Source organism: Dipodomys merriami, unplaced genomic scaffold (genome assembly GCF_024711535.1).
Source record: "Dipodomys merriami isolate MVZ:Mamm:240054 unplaced genomic scaffold, mDipMer1.0.p SCAF_10, whole genome shotgun sequence".
In the NCBI taxonomy this organism is placed as follows: domain Eukaryota; kingdom Metazoa; phylum Chordata; class Mammalia; order Rodentia; family Heteromyidae; genus Dipodomys; species Dipodomys merriami.
In genome coordinates this window covers 36328799-36348351 of record NW_027202271.1, presented here as the reverse complement: position 1 = coordinate 36348351, position 19553 = coordinate 36328799, and the positions used below count along the sequence as shown (strand labels likewise).

At 35.1% G+C, this 19553-nt stretch overlaps 1 protein-coding gene across 1 annotated transcript in view; it reads right to left on the bottom strand.

The window, feature by feature from the left end:
• Nucleotides 1-257: 257 nt before the first annotated feature.
• The window catches only part of Otogl (otogelin like), an 88765-nt gene continuing 69469 nt past the window's right edge, over nt 258-19553 (bottom strand). Inside the window, exons 27-39 of the mRNA XM_070037862.1 lie at nt 18317-18529; nt 17808-17912; nt 16381-16488; nt 13412-13513; nt 12999-13103; nt 12875-12915; nt 9913-9976; nt 8238-8416; nt 6946-7050; nt 4884-5003; nt 3176-3221; nt 1205-1284; nt 258-545 (exon numbers count right to left, since the gene is read on the bottom strand). Coding sequence (XP_069893963.1) covers nt 345-545; nt 1205-1284; nt 3176-3221; nt 4884-5003; nt 6946-7050; nt 8238-8416; nt 9913-9976; nt 12875-12915; nt 12999-13103; nt 13412-13513; nt 16381-16488; nt 17808-17912; nt 18317-18529 — 1469 coding nt within the window. The 3' untranslated portion in view covers nt 258-344. The remainder of the gene's footprint in view (nt 546-1204; nt 1285-3175; nt 3222-4883; nt 5004-6945; nt 7051-8237; nt 8417-9912; nt 9977-12874; nt 12916-12998; nt 13104-13411; nt 13514-16380; nt 16489-17807; nt 17913-18316; nt 18530-19553) is intronic.

Sequence of the window (19553 nt, the reverse complement as noted above, 5' to 3'; positions counted from 1 at the left end):
GTACAGCTAGGGAAGACTTTGCAAACTAAAACTAAAAATACTGGTGAGTGAAATTGAGAAGGATGTCTACACCAAAGCCTTCTACCTGCTAGGGATATTCCAGGTTTGTGCCATGTTGCAATTATAGACATAACAGCTTTTCAACCAAACAAACTCAAAATTATTTGATTCCACTGAAGTTGTGTACTATTTTTTCATATCCCAACAGTCTTAAAAATGCACTTATTAAGCAGTTGAAGTCTTCCAAATGCCTAAAGAATAATGATAAAAATTGACTCAACTTGATATTATAGTGTAATTTGTTGAGGAGAATGTTTCTCTTGGTGTTCTTGGAATCCAAGAGTTTAGTTCCACTGGCATGTGCAGTCAATAGGCTCTTGGAGTGTGTACATAATTTCAGTGCCATTTCCTGAGCAATGCAAAGGCACAGTCAAGTTTCGTATTCCATTTTCACGACAACACTTGCAGAATCGTAAGTGGCTTTCAACATTGACATTATATATAGTAGCTGATGGGCATTTCCCATCACAAGAGGCAACATTAATCTGTAAGGAGAGATAATGTGGAAAAAAATCTTCAAATAATGGAAGCACTAAATGGTTATAATTTGATTCCACTAAGGAGTCAATGAAAGTGAGGCTTTTGTCTTCAATCCTCACTCTTCTATATGTTAGAAGATTTAGAAAATACTACATTACTACATAACTCAAATAAACATCAAAGTCATATTATTGGTGATGTTAATATAATTCAAAGCATGAAATGTACAAGAATAACTAAGACAGTATATGAAATAAACTCTCCACTCTAATTACTCTGTTGACCCCATGTTATATCATGGGGTACAGAGAATAGAATTAAACAGATTGTATTAAAGGAGACAAGGGCATAGCTAGGATTATGTTACTTGAATAAAATTAATATAGTTAAAAGGAAAAATATAGTCAAAAATTTTTAGATTACATTTCTATTTTCCTGTATTGCAATTATCATTGAGAACAGTTGGTTATTTATGCTAAGAATAACTCATAACTCTTCACAGACAGAATACTTTAATAATAGGATGTAGGAACACTCTCAAAGTTCAGTATTATATGTTGGCATTTTGTTGGCATATGAGTTAGTCAGTGCTTTGTGCTCATGACGTATGTACTTCTGGAAAGATATGTGCTCTTTATATAACAAATGATATTTTTCCACTTACAGAGCTTTGGCTCACACAGTCTTGTCTCCTTATGATTGACTTAATAATCACTTTCTGGCATATTCTTTCTTCTCTCTTGCCTGATAAAATACAAAAGCTATTTATCCATCCAAAAGCTCATGAAAATTACTTTCTCAATTTAAACTGTGACTATATTTAAATGTGAAAATTGATATATTTATATGCAATATATTCCAGTGTCAAAAAGTTATTAAACTTCACTGTTATCTATTTTGTGTAATATTTATTTTTGTCTTCTAAATAAATTACCTTATACTTTCTAAGTTCATACTTACATTTTTCCATTTTCATCTTAGAATAATTATCAGTACAAATAAAAACGTATTCCACATATGTGGTAATGATAATATCAACCTATATGTGGTATATATGTGGCTATAAAATAATTTGTTGAATAAACAGCTAAATACGTAATAATATGTAATTGGGTATATATATATATACATAGATTTTAAATAAATATTTAGAGACAAAATATATTATCATAGTACAAATTAATATAAAATAATACAATAGAACACTTTAAAATCATATTAAAAGTATGGATGGGTCATTCTTGGTCTAATGATTTTTAATGATTACAATTCTAATCCCAATCCCAATGTGTATGAGAGATTACTACTTGATAGTGTACTCCAAAATACATTTTTAATAGTAGATGACAGTAGATGCAACTCCAGAATCGGGATGCACAAGACCAAAATTGTTACCTTACTCTATTACTAACTGGCCTTTTTTCCCTTTAGGAAAGTCATTAAGTCATTCTATTGAGAATACTTTTGTTCAGAATTGTAGAATTACATCACCAGTTTTCAAATGAATTTCGTCAGTAAATTCTATTTTAATTAATGCTTATATATGAAACCTCAACATGTAAATAAATTAGAGGTTTAGCTATACTGATTGAAGCAGCATTGTATACCTGACATTGCATGAAATTAAATTCCTTGACAAGATTACTCATTCCTCCCAAATATTGTATAAAAGACTTAAGTTCTTGATTTAGTAACATGCTCAAGCGTATATAATTACGTTCCATAATTATTTTAATACCTCTAAATATCTATTCAATAGTATTGTATAGCTCTAGATTACCACTCTGACATATTTATGTGATTCACCCTCCATCAAGTTCAGAAATCTAATTAGAGAAGCATGGCAATTTGTATCTAAGCATCTAGTACTATGTTATTACTAACCTCAACTATGTTGTGTCCTTTCCCCCAAAAGCCTTTCTAAATTATTTTCTCTAAATTATTTTTACTATGCCAATTATCCAAAAAATTCCTGTATGCTATTGACAAAAATTCATACTTTTCAAAAAAGAAAAAAAAGCCATTGCATGAATAGGCCTCTACTCTATTTCAGAACTTAATTTTTAAACTACTATAAAATTAGGCTTGAAATTCAAACACATATAAAATATGTTACATGTATATAAATTTAATTATAAAAACTATCACAGGAACTTTAACATATAAGATTAAAATACAGTCAATTATGCTAGCATTTCCCCAAAGTACAGATTCATAGACTTGTTCAAAAAAATCTAAAGAGTTCTGTGCTCTCTACATCCTTATTAGAATATCAATACCATTCTTGTAATAAACTACATAGCTTTCATAGTTACACCTGGTCCAAGCAAATTAGATCACAGAGCCCTTGAAAATGTAAAACCTATTAAAATCTTAGGCAGTGTTTTCTAGCAAATGCCACAACAACAAATTCCCAATAATGAAATCACAGTTCATTTCATTTGAAAATATTTTGTGTACACTACAAAAGAGACTGAATTATAAGGTTTTTAATCACACAACATGTAAGCATTTAAGTTTATACTTCATCAATGTGTTTCTCTTTATATCACAGGAGCTGAATCTTTAAAAAAAAACATAATCAGCATGAGCAATTAAAAGTAATCTATCATTTCACATAATAAGCCTCACTTACAGATCTTGCAACAGCCTTCATTATAAAGCTTTACAACCCCTTCATTCTAGGAAAGAGAAAAAGAATAAAATAAAACAATAAAGTGTTCACTGATGTCCTCCTAGACTGGAAATCAAAACTAACTCTCCCTATATTTGTATGAAATATAGATAAATGACTGGTGTATCACTATTTCCATGAAATTTTCTTAGGAAGTTGTTATTTTAAATTGTGTCCTTTTAAAATTAAAAACATATAAAAGTTCACAGGCCAATGTTATTTTAAGAAACATCTTTAAATTCTACAAAATACTTCTTACTGAAACAAAATAACAGTTACACCCTCAAAATAATCTAACACATTCTATTAGAGGTGATGAAATTTCTGAATATAATTAAATGTTCAAAGAGCATATCTTATTCATTAGTATTTTATTGTTCAAAAAACTCGGGCCTTAAAAGTAAATTTAAAAAACTATTGATTAGCTTTTTTGTGACTGTCCATGCTGTGGCATACTTCCACTCTGGAATTTTTATTGGTTTATTGGAGGTAGAGTCCCACAGACATTTCTGCCCAAACTGATTTTGAACCTTGATCCTCAGATCTCAATCTCCTGAATAGCTAGGGTTAACAGGTGTAAGCCATCACCAATGCCTCTCTTAATTACCTTTTGGAATGCTTACAGTAATTGCCAATTCCAACTCAAATACAATTAATTTATTCTATAAAGATCAGTCTCTGAAACAGTATGATTTCTAATTTTCTTTCCAGACCTTTAATTGTGTGATTTTTAACACATTATAAGTGGCTAGCTAACAATCATCACTTAAAAAGATATATCTTAGGGGGGAGAAATTAGTGAGAGTATACTATTTCTCTCAGTTTTCATTAAGGATGATCACTGTCAATGTAATTAAAGCTACCATAAATATTTAAAAGAATTATCACTTTTCCAATAAATTCATTTTGAGATATATAGAGAATTGGTAAAGAAGAACTAAATGGTTAGCAATGATATACTAAGATCCCCAGTAGCCACACTTATGGAATCTAATGTAAATTCAAAAGTAAATAACATAAGACCAGGATGTAGGTCAATATTACAGAATTTGTCTTTTGTATTGAAGTTGCTGAACAAAATGTGAACAATATAATGAATCTGGCTGTTTGCCTATTTAAAAATTAATCAAAGTTAATTTATTTATTGATTAATCTATATTAATCTGGGTGTCAGTGGCTCACACCAGTAATACTAACTACTCTGGAGACTGAGACCTAGAGAATTAAGATTCAAGATCAGTCTGGGCAGGAAAGCTTACTATACTCCATCTCCAAAATAACTAGCAAAAAGCAAGACAGGAGGCCCCACGTTGTAGACCTCCACTTGAGCAAGCAAGCTAAGGACACCCAAGTCCGTGAATTCAATTCTCTGTCCCATCCCTCAACAATAATAGTGTAGTTCGATTTTAAAGTAGTTTAAGATTTACATATAAAATTCTAGAAATGTCAGAGTGCACACTCAGAGAAAGTCAAACTCGGATAGCAATACAGAACTCAAAATAACAAACTAAGGGCATCTAACAGCTTTCATTTATGCAAGAATATAAGACATTTACCATAATTTTTAAAAGCCACAATGTAAGTACAGAAATAATTGGGAAGCAAATTACTCTGTATCTTCTAAATTATAATGGATACAAGATTTTCTTTGGCTTAGGGATGTACAAACCATTTTGCATTCAGTCTCATTGAAAGGGGGACAGACCATACTGTAGTTCAGAATCATTGCTCCTTCATTTGTTTTCACACACTCATACGTGGTGCAATTGTAGTTCCACCTGCTCCCCACCTGAAAATAAGACATAATGTGACTTTCTTGTGTATATGTGTGTATGTGTGTATGTATGTGTGTATGTGTGTATGTATGTGTGTATGTATGTGTGCGTGTGCATGCGTGTGCTAGTAGTAGGGCTTGAACTCAGGGCCTGTACATTTTCCTTAAGCTTATTTTGCTCAAGACTAGCACTTGAAGCACAACCCCTCTTCCATCCTTTTGGTGATTAATTGGAAAGAAGAGTCTCATAGAATTTCCTGAACTGGCTGACATCAAACTGTAATCCTCACATCTCTTTCTTTTCATTTTAAAGTCTATGGTATTTTTTTTACCTAGAATATTTCCTATCCTACTTAATTTAAACAGAATTAACATTCTGAGCACTTCATATTCCACTTTAAAGTGGTCCAAATTTATCTAAAATGAGTGAAAATACATATATTAGTAATACATGTATTTATAGGTTTGGTTTTATAATGGAACTGAAACATAAATGTGAAATTAAGCAATAAAGAAGAGCAAACAGAAATCTGTTTCAACTTCAAAAGAAATTATCTAATTTGGCTAAATGTCAAAAGTCTTATTCTAACAGCTCCTCAGTAAGTATAAAACAACAAATCAAATAAATTACATACTTCCTTCCTGGAGATTTGCTTTTCTTCCTTCTACTCCCTTACCTTAAAACTTGCAAAAAATTTGGATCATAGTGTTCATTGTCTTGTGGTTCTAATATTGTTTAACTTATGATTAATTTTAAACCTCGTTCCTTTAAAAATGTTTACATATAACAACTTTTTAATTTTAGAATATCCATTTAGAAATAAAGTTAGCTTAAATAGCTATTGCATAATTTGTGTCTTAAACAGAACTGTTCATCTACATTTTTATTATACAGCCTACATTTTAAAATCAAATTCTATCTTAAAAGTTCCTTGGAAATGGGCTCTCGTGACTCATACCTATCATCCTAGTTACTCTGGAGGCTGGGATCTGAAGATCATAGTTCAAAGCCAACCCAGACAAGAAAGTTATCATTCTGTTAACCAGCAATGAGTCAAAAGTGGAGCGAGCTATGGCTCAAGCGCTAGAGCACTAGCCTCAGGAAAAAAAGCCCTGTGTGTTGTAAATACATTTACCTGAATTAGGGAAGGGAAGGGGAACAACAAAATGGTGAGATAGAGGACAAAGGACAAACCAATGTAACAGTGATACTTACAATATGTTGGAAATGAACTTTACAACTTGAGGTGGGCTTTTGGGGGAAGAGAAAGTTAGAAAAATGAGGGAGGGGTAACAATGTTTGACAAGAAATGGACTTACTACCTTATCTATGTAACTGTAACCCTCTGTATATCACCTTGACAATTAAATTAAATTAAAAAATAAAATAACTTAGGGGAAATACCCCAGCCCTGAGCTCAAGCTTGGGACCAGAACCAGACAGACAGACAGACAGACAGACAGACAGACAGACAGACAGACAGACTGACTGACTGACTTTCCTTGAGGAACAGTAAAAAAAAAAAAATTGACAACCCTGATGATTTCTTTTCTCTAGTTGGTATCTCAAATTATGAGTTGCTTCAGGTCTTCCAAGAGCCTCAACAGAAAACATGACCAAGTGTAAAAGAAAAAAAACATATTCAAATTCAGGAAGCATAATCATATCTAATTTATCTGAAATAACAAATTCTGTACCAATATTATTTTTTTCTTGTAATGTTTAGGAATCTACATTTCCCACATCTGGGGGAAGGGAATTGTGATGACCCAAGCTTAGATTAATTATAAAAAGCAATATAAGCATGTTTTTACACCAGAAATAGAGCAAATTTGTTTGTGTGTTTAAGTGTATTGTGTTTGATTAAGGTATAAAAGAGTTACATTTTCCATCTTCAGAATGTACTACAGAGCTAGCCTCCAAGGAACATAGTTTTTGGAAATAATGAATTCATACCTCATATATAACTGATGTCCCATTTTCCATGTAAAATTTGCAAGAAACATTTCTGCAGGCTCCACAGCAATCAAAATCACTTGGGGAGGGAATGTATATCTGGTTCTGCATATAACAACAGTGCATTGAATTAGGCATATGACAATAGAAGTTTTAATGAGTTAGCTCTGAAGATGCTTCCCAGTATAAAAACATACTCTGACTGAACAGTTAAAGCATTCTCACTCCTAGGAGCTTCAAATAAGAATTGACATTAGATAGCCAGATTAGAAGTGACATAAACATTAACCTTTATTAGCCACTAACAGCCAAGTTTATCAAACAAGTGTAACAGCCTTAAGTCAAGCAAGGTACCAAGCAGTAGATAATATCAGACAGCAAAATGGAGATGCACATTAAATAAATGCCTTAAAAATAACAGACTGCTGAAGAACTATTCACCTTTATAAGTTAAACTCATGGTTTATTCACTACTTGAAATCCTTTTAAATTGTGAAAATACCGTATAGAGGGGTTACAATTACATGAGCAAGATAATGAGTGCATTTTTTAAAATCAAGCATTGTTGCCTCCTCCTTTGTTTCCCCTTCCCATCCCTTCCTGTCTCCCAGCCCCCCCCCCCCCCCCCCCCCCCCCCCCCCCCCGCCACACCCGCCACACCCGCCACACACACCCCCCGGCCAAAGTTGTAAAGTTCGTTTTTCGACATAACGACTTGTACATCTCATTGTTGGAATGGGTCCACCTGTATCACTATTTAAACAATTTGTTTTTTCCCTTCCCCTCCACAAATTATACCAACATCAAATACAGTGAAAGCAGGGGTTATACTGTGGGGGAGGGACATACAAAGCAACAAAGAAATCATCTTATAAATATGTTAGAAACAATTGCATAAAAACAAAAACATTTGAATACTTATCTTGGGGTTCATTTCACTTAACATCAACTTATCTGACCTTTTCTGTTTGTCTCAGACACATACTAGTTATTGCAAATAAGGGAAACCATGGGACCTATGTTTCTTTGGGCCTGGCTTACTTCACTTCATATAATTTTTTCCAAGTCTTTCCATTTCCTAACAAATGGGGCAATGTCATTCTTTCTGATGGAGGCATAGAATTCCATTGTGTATATATACCACATTTTCTTGATCCATTCATCTACTGAGGGGCATCTGGGTTGGTTCCAGCATTATTTACCATAGCTAAGATATGGAACTACTTGAAATTCTATAGCTGCCAACTCTAGATTTATTCACCCTCACCAGAACAAGTTACAAGAATACTTACAACATCACATTCTTTTGAACAGTTCACCATTGTGATGTTCAATGTGAGAAAGCCTGTCAGGTTGTCTTTTTCTTCCTGACACTCTATTGTATAGCAAAAGTCCCCTTCCAAATACTTTATCATAGATTGCCCAGGGTTCAGTACTGATACTTGTTGAAATACACACACATCATCTTTTTCTGAAAAACAGGAAACAATACTCATCAAGAAAATAAAATGTTGAGTGTTATATTAATCAGTGAAACTTGTAAATTTAATACCATTTTATCATTATGATGTATCAACTTTTCAAAATCAAGAAAGACTTTTATCTTTAGATATTGCTAATAACCCAAGGATTTTTTTAACAATGAAAATAATTTGTCTCTTAACATACAATCAAAAACAGATCTGTAAAAATAAGTTGTTTTACATAGGTGCCAGTGGCTCATACCTGTAATCCTAGCTACTTGGGAAGCTGAGATCTTGGTAGGAAAGATTCTAAGTCTCTTGTCTTTAATTAACCATCAAAGAGCCAGAAGTGGAGCTATGGCTGAAAGGGTAGTGCCAACCTTGAGTGAAAAAGCTAAGGAAGAGCACCCAATCTCTTAGTTCAGTCCCAGTAGTGGTACAAAAAAATTGTCGACTTCCTGTGAAATCTTTATTTTATAACAGCTTCAAGGAATATGAGATCTCAGGATGAGCAAAGTATGTGCTGCCTGTTCTTCAGGACAAATAAAATGATCACTGCAGGGTGGGGAAGGGGGATGTGGACAGAGGCAAAGTCTAACATCTAATGAAATTTTAGTAGGCCTCTTTATTATATAACAGTTTATGTTTGTTTGTTTTTTGGTCGGTCATGGGGCTTGAACTCTGGGCCTGGAGCTCAAGGCGAGAGCTCTATCACTTGAGCCACAGCACCACTTCCAGTTTTCTAGTGGTTTATTGGAGATAGAGTCTCACAGACTTTTCTGCCCAGGCTAGCTTTGAACTGTGATCCTCAGATCTCAGCCTCTTGAATAGCTAGAATTACAAACGTGAGCCACTGGCTCCTGGCCATGATTTTTCACAATCATTTTGAGAAAATTGATTCCAGTTTTAGTGTTGCAAAATAAAGTGACATAAATCATCTTTTATGAAGGGACAACTGATTTAATGTACCACTCTCCTCTTTAAAGTATTAAAATATTGGGATAGACTGGGGGTGTGATAAACTTCATGGCTGAAGTTCTTACCTCTGTAATTCTGGATTTCAACCTTTGCTCATGAAAAAAATACAAAGGTTTAAGCCACTAAAGGAAAGTTATACTTTCTACTGCCATACTAACACTTAACATGAAGAATCATTACTTCATAGGAAAATCAGCTTTCTATTTTGCAATGTTAGCATCAAAAATATAAAAAAATGGGCACAAACAACTGTTTCCTTTTAGATACTAGCTTTAAAAATTATATAGATTTAACAAAAAAAACTGTGAAATCTCTGAGGACAAATTGATTTAACAAAATATTTGTGAAATCTCTGGGGACAAATTCATTTTTCTTAGTATCAAATTTCTCATCATTTTATACAACTACTGGTATTTGGCTTAATATGTATAACAAATCTGTCAAAGAATGTCATTTTACATTTATTAATAGTAGACAACAGATATAAATAATATTCACCACTTAAAAGTTTGAAAAAAATAGTTACCACAGAGATACTGTACACATCCACAGTCACTCTGAAAGGTATGGTCTATTGTGGCAAATTCTCCCTATTAGAAAGAAATCATTATTGAATGACTTATCAGATAGCTTAAGACAATTTAAAGAGATAAACTATAATATCAAGAAAGTTCCCTACCAAACGTCTAGAAAAATGGCTACTGTTTGACAAACATATTATGAAAAATCTTGGGTTAACTATTCATTCATAGACAGGGGAAAATCACCATAAAAAATGTGACCACAGGTCAACCAATTTCTTTCAACTTTAATATCCTTATTTGTGAAATTAGAGATGAGCTGGCTGAGGTGTTTCATGTCTATAATCCAATACTATGGAGTCCAAGACAGAAAGATTGTGAGTACAAGGCTGGTCTGTGCTACATAGCAAAATGAGAGAGGGGAAGGGAAAAAAGGGAGAGAGAAAGGAGGAAGAGGAAGAAGAGACTAAAAAAAAGGAAAAGAGAGAGTAAGAGAGGGATAGGGAGAGAGTAGTGGGAGAACAATTGATAATTTAAAAAAAACTGCTGTCACTCCTGGAAACTTAGTTTACTGCAAATGTTCTTGATCTGTTCCCTAGAAGTGGTCCTGTACCTTGATATCAGCAAGGCTCCTGGGGACATTACAGCAGGAGCAGAGTTGTCTAGGACATGGTAAATTGCACAGATGGAGAACAAAAGAATGGGACTACATTTCTCCACTCCTGGCTCAACTAGTTAACTAATCTCCATGACGCCACCCTCATTCATAAAATGTTTTTGGTAACATTGCTTGCTACTTAAGATTGTTGAGAGAAATATAGGGACCAATGTATGCAAGCTTAGCTATAACTTGGTGCTGGTGGATCACATCTGTAATCCAAGCTACCTGAGGGATGAAGGTCTGAGGATTGAGATTGAAGTCACTTGGCCATTTACAAAGCTTATTTCGACAAGTGCCTACATGTACCCATACAATGGAATAGTATTCAACAATGAAAAGGAAGGAGGTAGTGATAGGTACTGTAATATGGGTGAAACTTCACAACCTTAATTTAAGAAAAGGAGCCATATACAAAAGACTCTCTGCCCTCCTGATTTTAATCCCTCCTCTCTTATTTATTTTTGATCAGTCCTGGAGCTTGAACTCAGGGCTGGACTCAAGGTGCTGTCCTTAAGCTCCTATGCGTCAGGCTAGCGCTCTACTACTTGAGCCACAGCACCACTTCTGGTTTTCTGGTGGCTCACTGGAGATAAGAGTATCCCAGACTTTCCTGCCTGGGATTGGTTTAAGCACAATCCTTTGACCTCAGCCTCCTGAGTAGCTAGAATTACAGGTATGAGCCACCAGCACCCTGTTTAATCCCTCCTCTTACAAACACTTCACTCTACCCAAGGTCTTCACTCATAAATGGCTTTCCCAATCTCTGCTAAGACTGGGATTGGATATCCTATCCTCTAACATTTACTGCCCATATTCTTCTACATTGCAGGATGTCATCATAGTTCACATCATAATCCACAAGACCCTTTCCATTTCCTATCATATTCAGTCTGCACTGAGCTCTTCAGGATAAGACTTCAAGCCTATGTGCCAAGTATTAAATGTGTAATTCATTCATTTCTTATTATTAGATACAACTTTTACTTTTGTGTTATAGATGAGGAAAGCGAGACAAAGCTAGAACAGAAACAGAAGCCAGAAGCCTCACATTGGCTTTCATTGTTACTTCAAACTGTTTGTTGACTACATTTTGTAAGGGAAAAGAAAAAGAAAGAAAAAGAACACACACACACACACACACACACACACACACACACACACACACACACACACACACACACACACACACACACACACACACACACACACACACACACACACACACACACACACACCACTTCCTTCAAATCCTAACAATCTCTTTCAATCTCAATTCTCTTGGAATTCAGCTTTCTTATTTATACAATAACACCACTTCCTTCAAATCCTAACAATCTCTTTCAATCTCAATTCTCTTGGAATTCAGCTTTCTTATTTATACAATAAGCTAAAAAAACATTCAGTTTTTCAAGATTCAGTGCAATAATATTCTAAAAATGGTAAACATGGTGAATAAACTATATGGACTTAAAGCATATGGTATTACAATTCTACTCTTGTGTATATGTGTATATAGTTTAGTATATTCACAAAATAAAATGAGAACATTTGTATGAAAGATAATTGTAAACTTTAAGTATTCTATGTAAATCAGAAGTGATGACTCTTATCCTTAGAGCAAAGGTGGAATTAATGCTTTTTAAAACAAAGCCGTGGCATACTAAGAGAGGCTTTGTTATCGCAAGCCGTGCCTTAATTTTCTCCAGAATAGTTCCAGGACCTAGATGTGCTCTCTGAGAATACACAATGAAAAGGAAAAGAAAAGGAAAAAATAAAACCTTTTTATGAGAAAAAGAAAACAACATGTCTTCTCTGATGAATAGTAATGTGTACGTTTTCAAGCCTTAGGGGCATATCAGAAAAATAAAAGAAATGAAAGCATCATGGGATATCTGCTTGAGTAGCATCACTTATCCTAGTTCTTAGAAATGTTTATAAAGTATATATTTTAATAGATAATTCTGAAGGAGGTACAAGTAGTCACATTTGTAGTCTGTCTTCCTGTGCATTATTAGAATATTTTAAGAAAGCATTGAGATTCCTTTCAATGTTAAAATAATACATCTTGCATCATTTTAAGAACAGTGACCTTTAGTGCATGAAAGATCAGATTAATTCACCTGTTAAAAACACCGAAGTATTGCACTTTTCTATCTCAAGTAAAACATTAAGGGTTCACTTGCCTGTAATACCAGAGTATTTTACTCATTCTCAGTAAAATTAATGAGGATAATTCTACTAACTCCAAAGAATAAAAAAGATAGAGAAAGATAAACTGATTTGGACAAGTAAATCCGTGTTCTTACCACTTCACAGGTTGGCATAATGAGGTTTTCACAGTTACATTCTAAAAGACAAAATTAATATTCTTACATTGATTAAAATACATCAATTTATTATAATAAAACTTTTAAATATGAAAATACTTACCACAATGCCATATTGGACAACACTGACCAGATACATTTTCCTTCACAAGATTCATATCTTCTGCACAGTGAAGTAATGGTGTAGGACAAAGATCTGGCTCACAAACTGAAAAGAGAAATCACATAGGTAAAGATGAATTTCATGCATTGGCCAGTTTACCACTTAGATTCCTACATTACTGATGCACAACATGGCATCACACCTCCCAAGTGTTATTTATTTAATCTCTCACTAGCCATAAATTGATGAGGACTGGCCAAACGACTGTCAAGCAGGTCTAACCGCAGCAGTTAAGCTAGGATAGTTTGGCAAGCAAAGAGCCATGAAAATAAGTACAATACTGCAACTAAGATTCACAGAGCAACTGAATGTCTAAATTTTAAAGGATTGTTAAATTGTTAAAATATGCTTACCGCAGTAGTACTGAGGACAACAGGAATGAGTGGTATTAAGATCCACTGTGAGAAATTCCCCATCAGTACACAGTGGAATAGGTTCCATGCAGGATTCACACACTAAAGGGGAAACACAAAGCCACAAGTCATAGCTGAACTGAAAGCTGTTCAGACTGCCACACTCAAACCAAATCAAAATCAAACAATATGTTTAATAAAAATAGGGAGTAAAATAATTAAAGCACGGCTTGTTATAAAACCATAAAACCATACTATGGCTTTGTGCTTTCTAAGTATAGTGATAGGGTACTCTCTTACTAGAAATACAAGGTATTTAGATTTCAGATCAAAATATCATTGACTTATTTGTTGAAACTGTCTTAAATCCTTTCCCTTAATCACTACAATATGGTTTAGCAATTCAGTAGGAACTTGTTCTTTCTATAACTTGTTCTTTTAATAACTCTCTCTCTGAATGTCCTTAAGAAATGTACCACCCCCAGCCACATGCATCCTGCAATGATTGACAATAAAGGTGTGTCACCCTCACTAGGCCACTGTGTGAGAACATCCCATATTAAACTAATCTTTTCATGGAATCTGAATCCTACGTAGAGGGAACCTAAGATGAGAAATAGATGGAGTTGTCTGAACCATTAGGGGCCACTACCAAGAAAAAAATGGCATCTTTTCTTCCCATCTGGAGTCAATGTACTTCCTTCTAAGAGTTACTTTTATTTCATCTAGACAAAATCAAGCAGCTTTTGGCACTTGCAGTCAAAAATCCCTAATCATTTTGCTTAGCATCATCTTATATGTTTATATGTACTTAGCTTTTGACCTTTCCTACTTGTCTGGTAAGATTTTCCTAGATGTACACTAGTTATTGCAAATAAGGGAAACCATGGGATCTATGTCTCTTTGGACCTGGCTAACTTCACTTAATATAATTTTTTCCAAGTCTCCATTTCCTAACAAATGGAGCGGTATCATTCTTTCTGGGGGAGGCATAGAATTCCATTATATATATATATATATATATATATATATATATATATATATATATATATATATATATTCATCTACTGAGGGGCATCTGGGTTAGTTCCATATCTTAACTATGGTGAATAATGCTGTGATAAACAGTTGTGCTGGTAGCTTTAATATGGCCTTGTTTGTGATCACTTGGATAAATGCCCAAAAATGGGATTGCCAGGTTATAGGGGAGCTCTTTGTTACTGTTGTTTTTAATGTACTTATAATGAAATATGTGGGTTTTTTGTTTCTTTTGTATGTTCTTCCCCCATGGTATAACCCCTGTTTTCACTATATTTGATGCCCATGCCCTGCATCTTGTAATCTTGTATATACTTATTTTCTAATTTGGGGAGGGAAAGGGAAATAACAAAGTGCTGAAACAAAGATACAGGTTGATCCATTGTAACAATGAGATACACAGACACTATGTTGAAAACAAACTTTACAACTTTGGGGTGGGGGGAAGGAGGAGTTGGGTAGGTGGGGAGGGAAGGGGTAGTAGGGGAAAAACAAAGGAGGTAGTAACAATGCTCAAAAGGATATGTACTCATTACCTTATTCATGTAACTGTAACCCCTCTGTACAGTATCTTTACAATAAATATATATATTAAAAAATCCCTCATCAATTCAAAGAAATGTATTTTGATTTTCATATATGAGTCTGAAATCTACATTAGCCACCAATCTTTGATACAATAATTCATTTTGAATTGGAGAAGAGAGAATATCTTATTTTTCAATATCCAGTATTTCAAAATACTTACCTCTAGTTATTTCCCAATGTTATTTGTTTCTATCTCTCTCTTTTGCTATCATCATAGCTTATGCACGATATATAGAAGAGGAAGGGTTTTTTTTTGTTAGTCCTGGGGCTTGAACTCTGGGCATGAGTACTGTCCTTCAGGATCTTTAGCTCAAGGATAGTACCCTACCACTTGAGCCACAGCGCCACTTCCAGCTTTTTGTGCATATGTGGTACTGAGGAATCAAACCCAGGGCCTCATACATGTGAGGCAAGCACTCTACCACTGAGCCAACTTCCCAGCCCCAGAGGAAGGCTTTTTAAAAAGGTCCTATAATGTCTTAGCAGGGCCCACTATTCTGGTTGGCTATTCAAAGAAAGCCAATCTATATTTTTCTTCAAGTAAAGCTAGAAGCCTAAGTAGGTGTATTGGCTCATGCCTGTAATTGCATGTACTCAGAAGGCAGAGATCAAGAGGATCACAGTTCAAGTCCAGCCTTGGCACAATGTTAATGAGGCACCATTTCAACAAATAAGCTGGAGATGGTGAAATGGACCTGCGATCCCAGGTACATGTGAGGTAAATTATAGTAAAAGGCCAGGCATTTGTGAAAATCAATGTTAAAAATAACTAAAGCAAAAAAAGATAGGGATATAGGTTAAATGATAGTGTACCTGCCTAGAAAACAAAAGATCCTGAGTTTAAACCCCAGTACCTCCAAAACATGTTAGATATTTACCTTATTAAAGAAAATCATTTCATTTTCATTATTTGACCATTTTTGGTCTATACATGTAGCTTTCTTTCTTTCTTTTTTCTTTCTTTTTTTTTTTTTTGGTAGGTCATGGGACCTGAACTCTGGGCCTCGGCACTATTGGCTAGCACTTGGGTCACATTGCCACTACTGGGTTTTTCTGCTTATGTGGTGCTGAGGAATCGAACCCAGGGCCTCATGCATGCAAGGCAAGCACTCTACCATTGAGCCACCTTCCCAGCCCCCATGTAGTTTTCTTGATGAGGAAAATACTGGCTGTCAAGATATTGAAAACTGTGTGCTTGCTTTTCTAGCATTCTTACTCAATCTAGTTTCTATGAGTATAACATCATAATATTTCTTACCATTAGTCCCAAGAAATTCCAACATATAAGAGACTTTTTCTACATGATCTCTCTTCTTCCTAGAAAGTATCTCTAAAGTACTCACCACAGAAAGGGTAAAAACAGCAAGGCTCTCCTTGTCGAACTTGAATCATAAACTGGTCTACGTGGCACTCTGGTATTGGAATGATGGGACATTTGACTGGGTCGCATTCTGTAAAAACATGGATACATTTGTAAATTTGTAAGCATGAAAAAAGAAGCCAATGTTGCAGTGATAAACCAGAAAATGAATGAATCAAGAAAATGTGGTGTGTGTATGTGTGTGTGTGTGTGTGTGTGTGTGTGTGTGTGTGTGTGTGTGTGTGTGTGTGTGTGTGTGTGTGTGTGTGTGTGTGTGTGTGTGTGTGTGTGTGTGTGTGTGTGTGGTATAGACATAATGGAATTCTATGCTTCCATTAGAAAGAATGGCACCACCCCATTTGTAAAGAAATGGAAAGACTTGGAAAAAATCATATTAAGTGAAGTAAGCCAAACCCAAAGAAACATAGGTCCCATTGATTGACGATTTGCAATAGTTAGTATACATCTAGGATAATCTTAGCAGATAAGCAGAATAGCTCAATAGCCATGTACATATGACCATATAAGATGATGCTAAGCAAAATGAAATCCAAGATGTGGATGCAAGAGGTTTTTCTTTGCTGTTGTTGTTCTCAAATACTTTGTGATATCTTTTTTTCTTTTGTGTTTTTTCCTCCTATGGTTTATCCCCTGTTGTCATTGCATTCAATTTTGGTACCCTGGGTATTATATCTAAACTAGGGAAGGTGAGGGGAACAACAAAATGGTGAGACAAAGGACAAAGGGGAAACCTATGCAACAGGAATACTCACAAGACAACATGTTGGAAATGATCTGGACAGCTTGTGGGGGAGGGATTAAGGGGAAGGGAAGAGGGAGAAAAATGAGGGAAGGGGTAACAAGTTAGACAAGAAATGTAATCACTACCTTTCTTATGTAAATGTAACCCCTCTGCAAATTAAAATTAAAACTAAATTAAAAATTAATTAAAATTAAATTTAAAAAAAGAAGAAAGAAGCCAAACACCATTGGCTCACACCTGTAATCCTAGTGACTCAGGAGGTTGAGATCTGACAATCAAGGTTCAAAGCCAGCCAGGGAAGGAAAATCCTTGAGACTCTTATTTCAAATTAACTACTACAATGCAAGAAGTGGAGCTGTGGCTCAAGTGGTAGAGCACTAGCCTTGAGCAACAAAAGCTGAGGAACAGCATCTAAGTCCTGAATTCAAACCCCAGAACTGGCAAAAATAAAAGGCAAATAAATAGTATTGTTTACTTTTCTTTGCATTTACTATTGCTTTGGACATCTTAATACTAATGGAAATATATAGAAAGGCAACTCTATAATCTATTATAATAAATAATTTCCATAGAGATACAGAGAGAGTTCAGTCTACTGTCTTCAGTGAACAATGAGTCTTCAACATTTTCCTAATTGAGTACCTTACCACATTTGTACTGCGGGCAGCAGGAAAGATGGCTAAAACCAACAATCAATTTCTGACTGTCCGTACATGCTGGAATGGCGGTTTCACATAAAGTCATGTCACATCCTAGAAATAAAGCAGCCTAACATTAAACTGTTAGTGAACATAATTTAAACCTGTGCTGTCAACTCAGGGCAGGGAAATGGCTTCCACTAGCCATATTTTAACCAGCTATCAAACCCAATCAGCCCTCCCCCCAGGCCATATGTAAGAAGCAATCACTTAAAGTCATTTGGCATAATCTTTTGCCTGATCATTCTGAGTCAGATTCCCAGATCCTTTGATTCTCACACTGCTGAGTATTTTTAGTTGCAAGTTTTTCATGTCTATGCACATAACTCGCCTTAAGAGAGAGTGCACTGTTGACCCTTACATGGTTTTAATCCAAACAACAGTCTTAGGCAAAGAATATCAGCCAATTTTGTGGTATGCACTGAAAGACAAGGCTCAATTCACCTGTGTATACCTACCGCAAACCTCTTTAGAACAACAGGTCAGCTTATCAACGATGCCCATGAGAACCTCAGCTTCTCGTTCACAAGTGGGAGAGGGATCCTCCTCACAGTCAGGCTCCACAGGAACAATGCTTCCATTCTCCAAACACTTGTAGAGAGCGCATTCATCAACGCCCCCATTCCAAATCTCCCCAGCGGTTCGGGGTTGACCTTCCCTATCTGTGCACACTTGAAAAGATCAACAAGTTTATATCATTCATACCCGGGGCCCTAAAACAAATCACTCCATGACGTGATCCAACCATAGACAACCTGCCACAAATCTATCCTTTCTCAGTATCCTCTTCTCTTTCATCAGCTACAATATTACTTTTTTTTTAAAAACCAAAGCCTTAATAGTCCATATAAATTATTGTTCAACAGATAAAGTACTGCACAACTCACCCAGATATTCACTTTTCTTTTCTTTTATTTTTCTTACATTAATTTATTGGTGCTGCTGGGGTTTGAACTCAGAGCCTTCAGCTTGATAGACAGGTTCTCTACCACTTGAGCTTTTTGCTTTACTTTATTTGGGGGGGGGGCAGGGTCTCAATTTTTAATCAGGTTGGTCTCCTGTGTCATTGAAATTACAGATGTGGACCACCATGTACCAGACTTAATTGTTGTCATGGGTCTCACTAAGTATTTGCCTGCGCTGGCCTCAAACTGATCCTACTGAACTGTGCTTCCCAAATACCTGGTATTACCAGGTATGCTCTATCATGTCCAGCCAACAATACTTCCTTTGTTGGCAATCACAAACTTGTGTCTGAAGCTCTCTGTGCATTTCACTTTTACTTGTCCTTCCCTTTCTTCATTAAAACATTTTCCTTTCTTCTGATCATGTTGATGCCTGAGTAAGTACTGTGTTGCAATTTAAACAATTGTGTAGGTTTTCATTGGCCACACCAAGGAGATACTCTATCAAAAATAAATAGTTTGAAAATGAAAGTAAAAACTATGCTACTACTACCTGTCATGGCTTGAGTACTAATTTTCTCAAGGCTCTATATTAAGTCAAAATACTCCATACATTTTTTATATATATCCCTACACATTAAGTAAAAATACTCCATACTTTTTTTATATATCCCCACACAAAGTGCTGTTAATTTCTCCATTCTACACATGTGTAGCCTTGGGCTCATAGAAGTAAAAATGAGCCATAAATACATGAAATATCTGGAATTCAAATCCATCCCACAGCCTA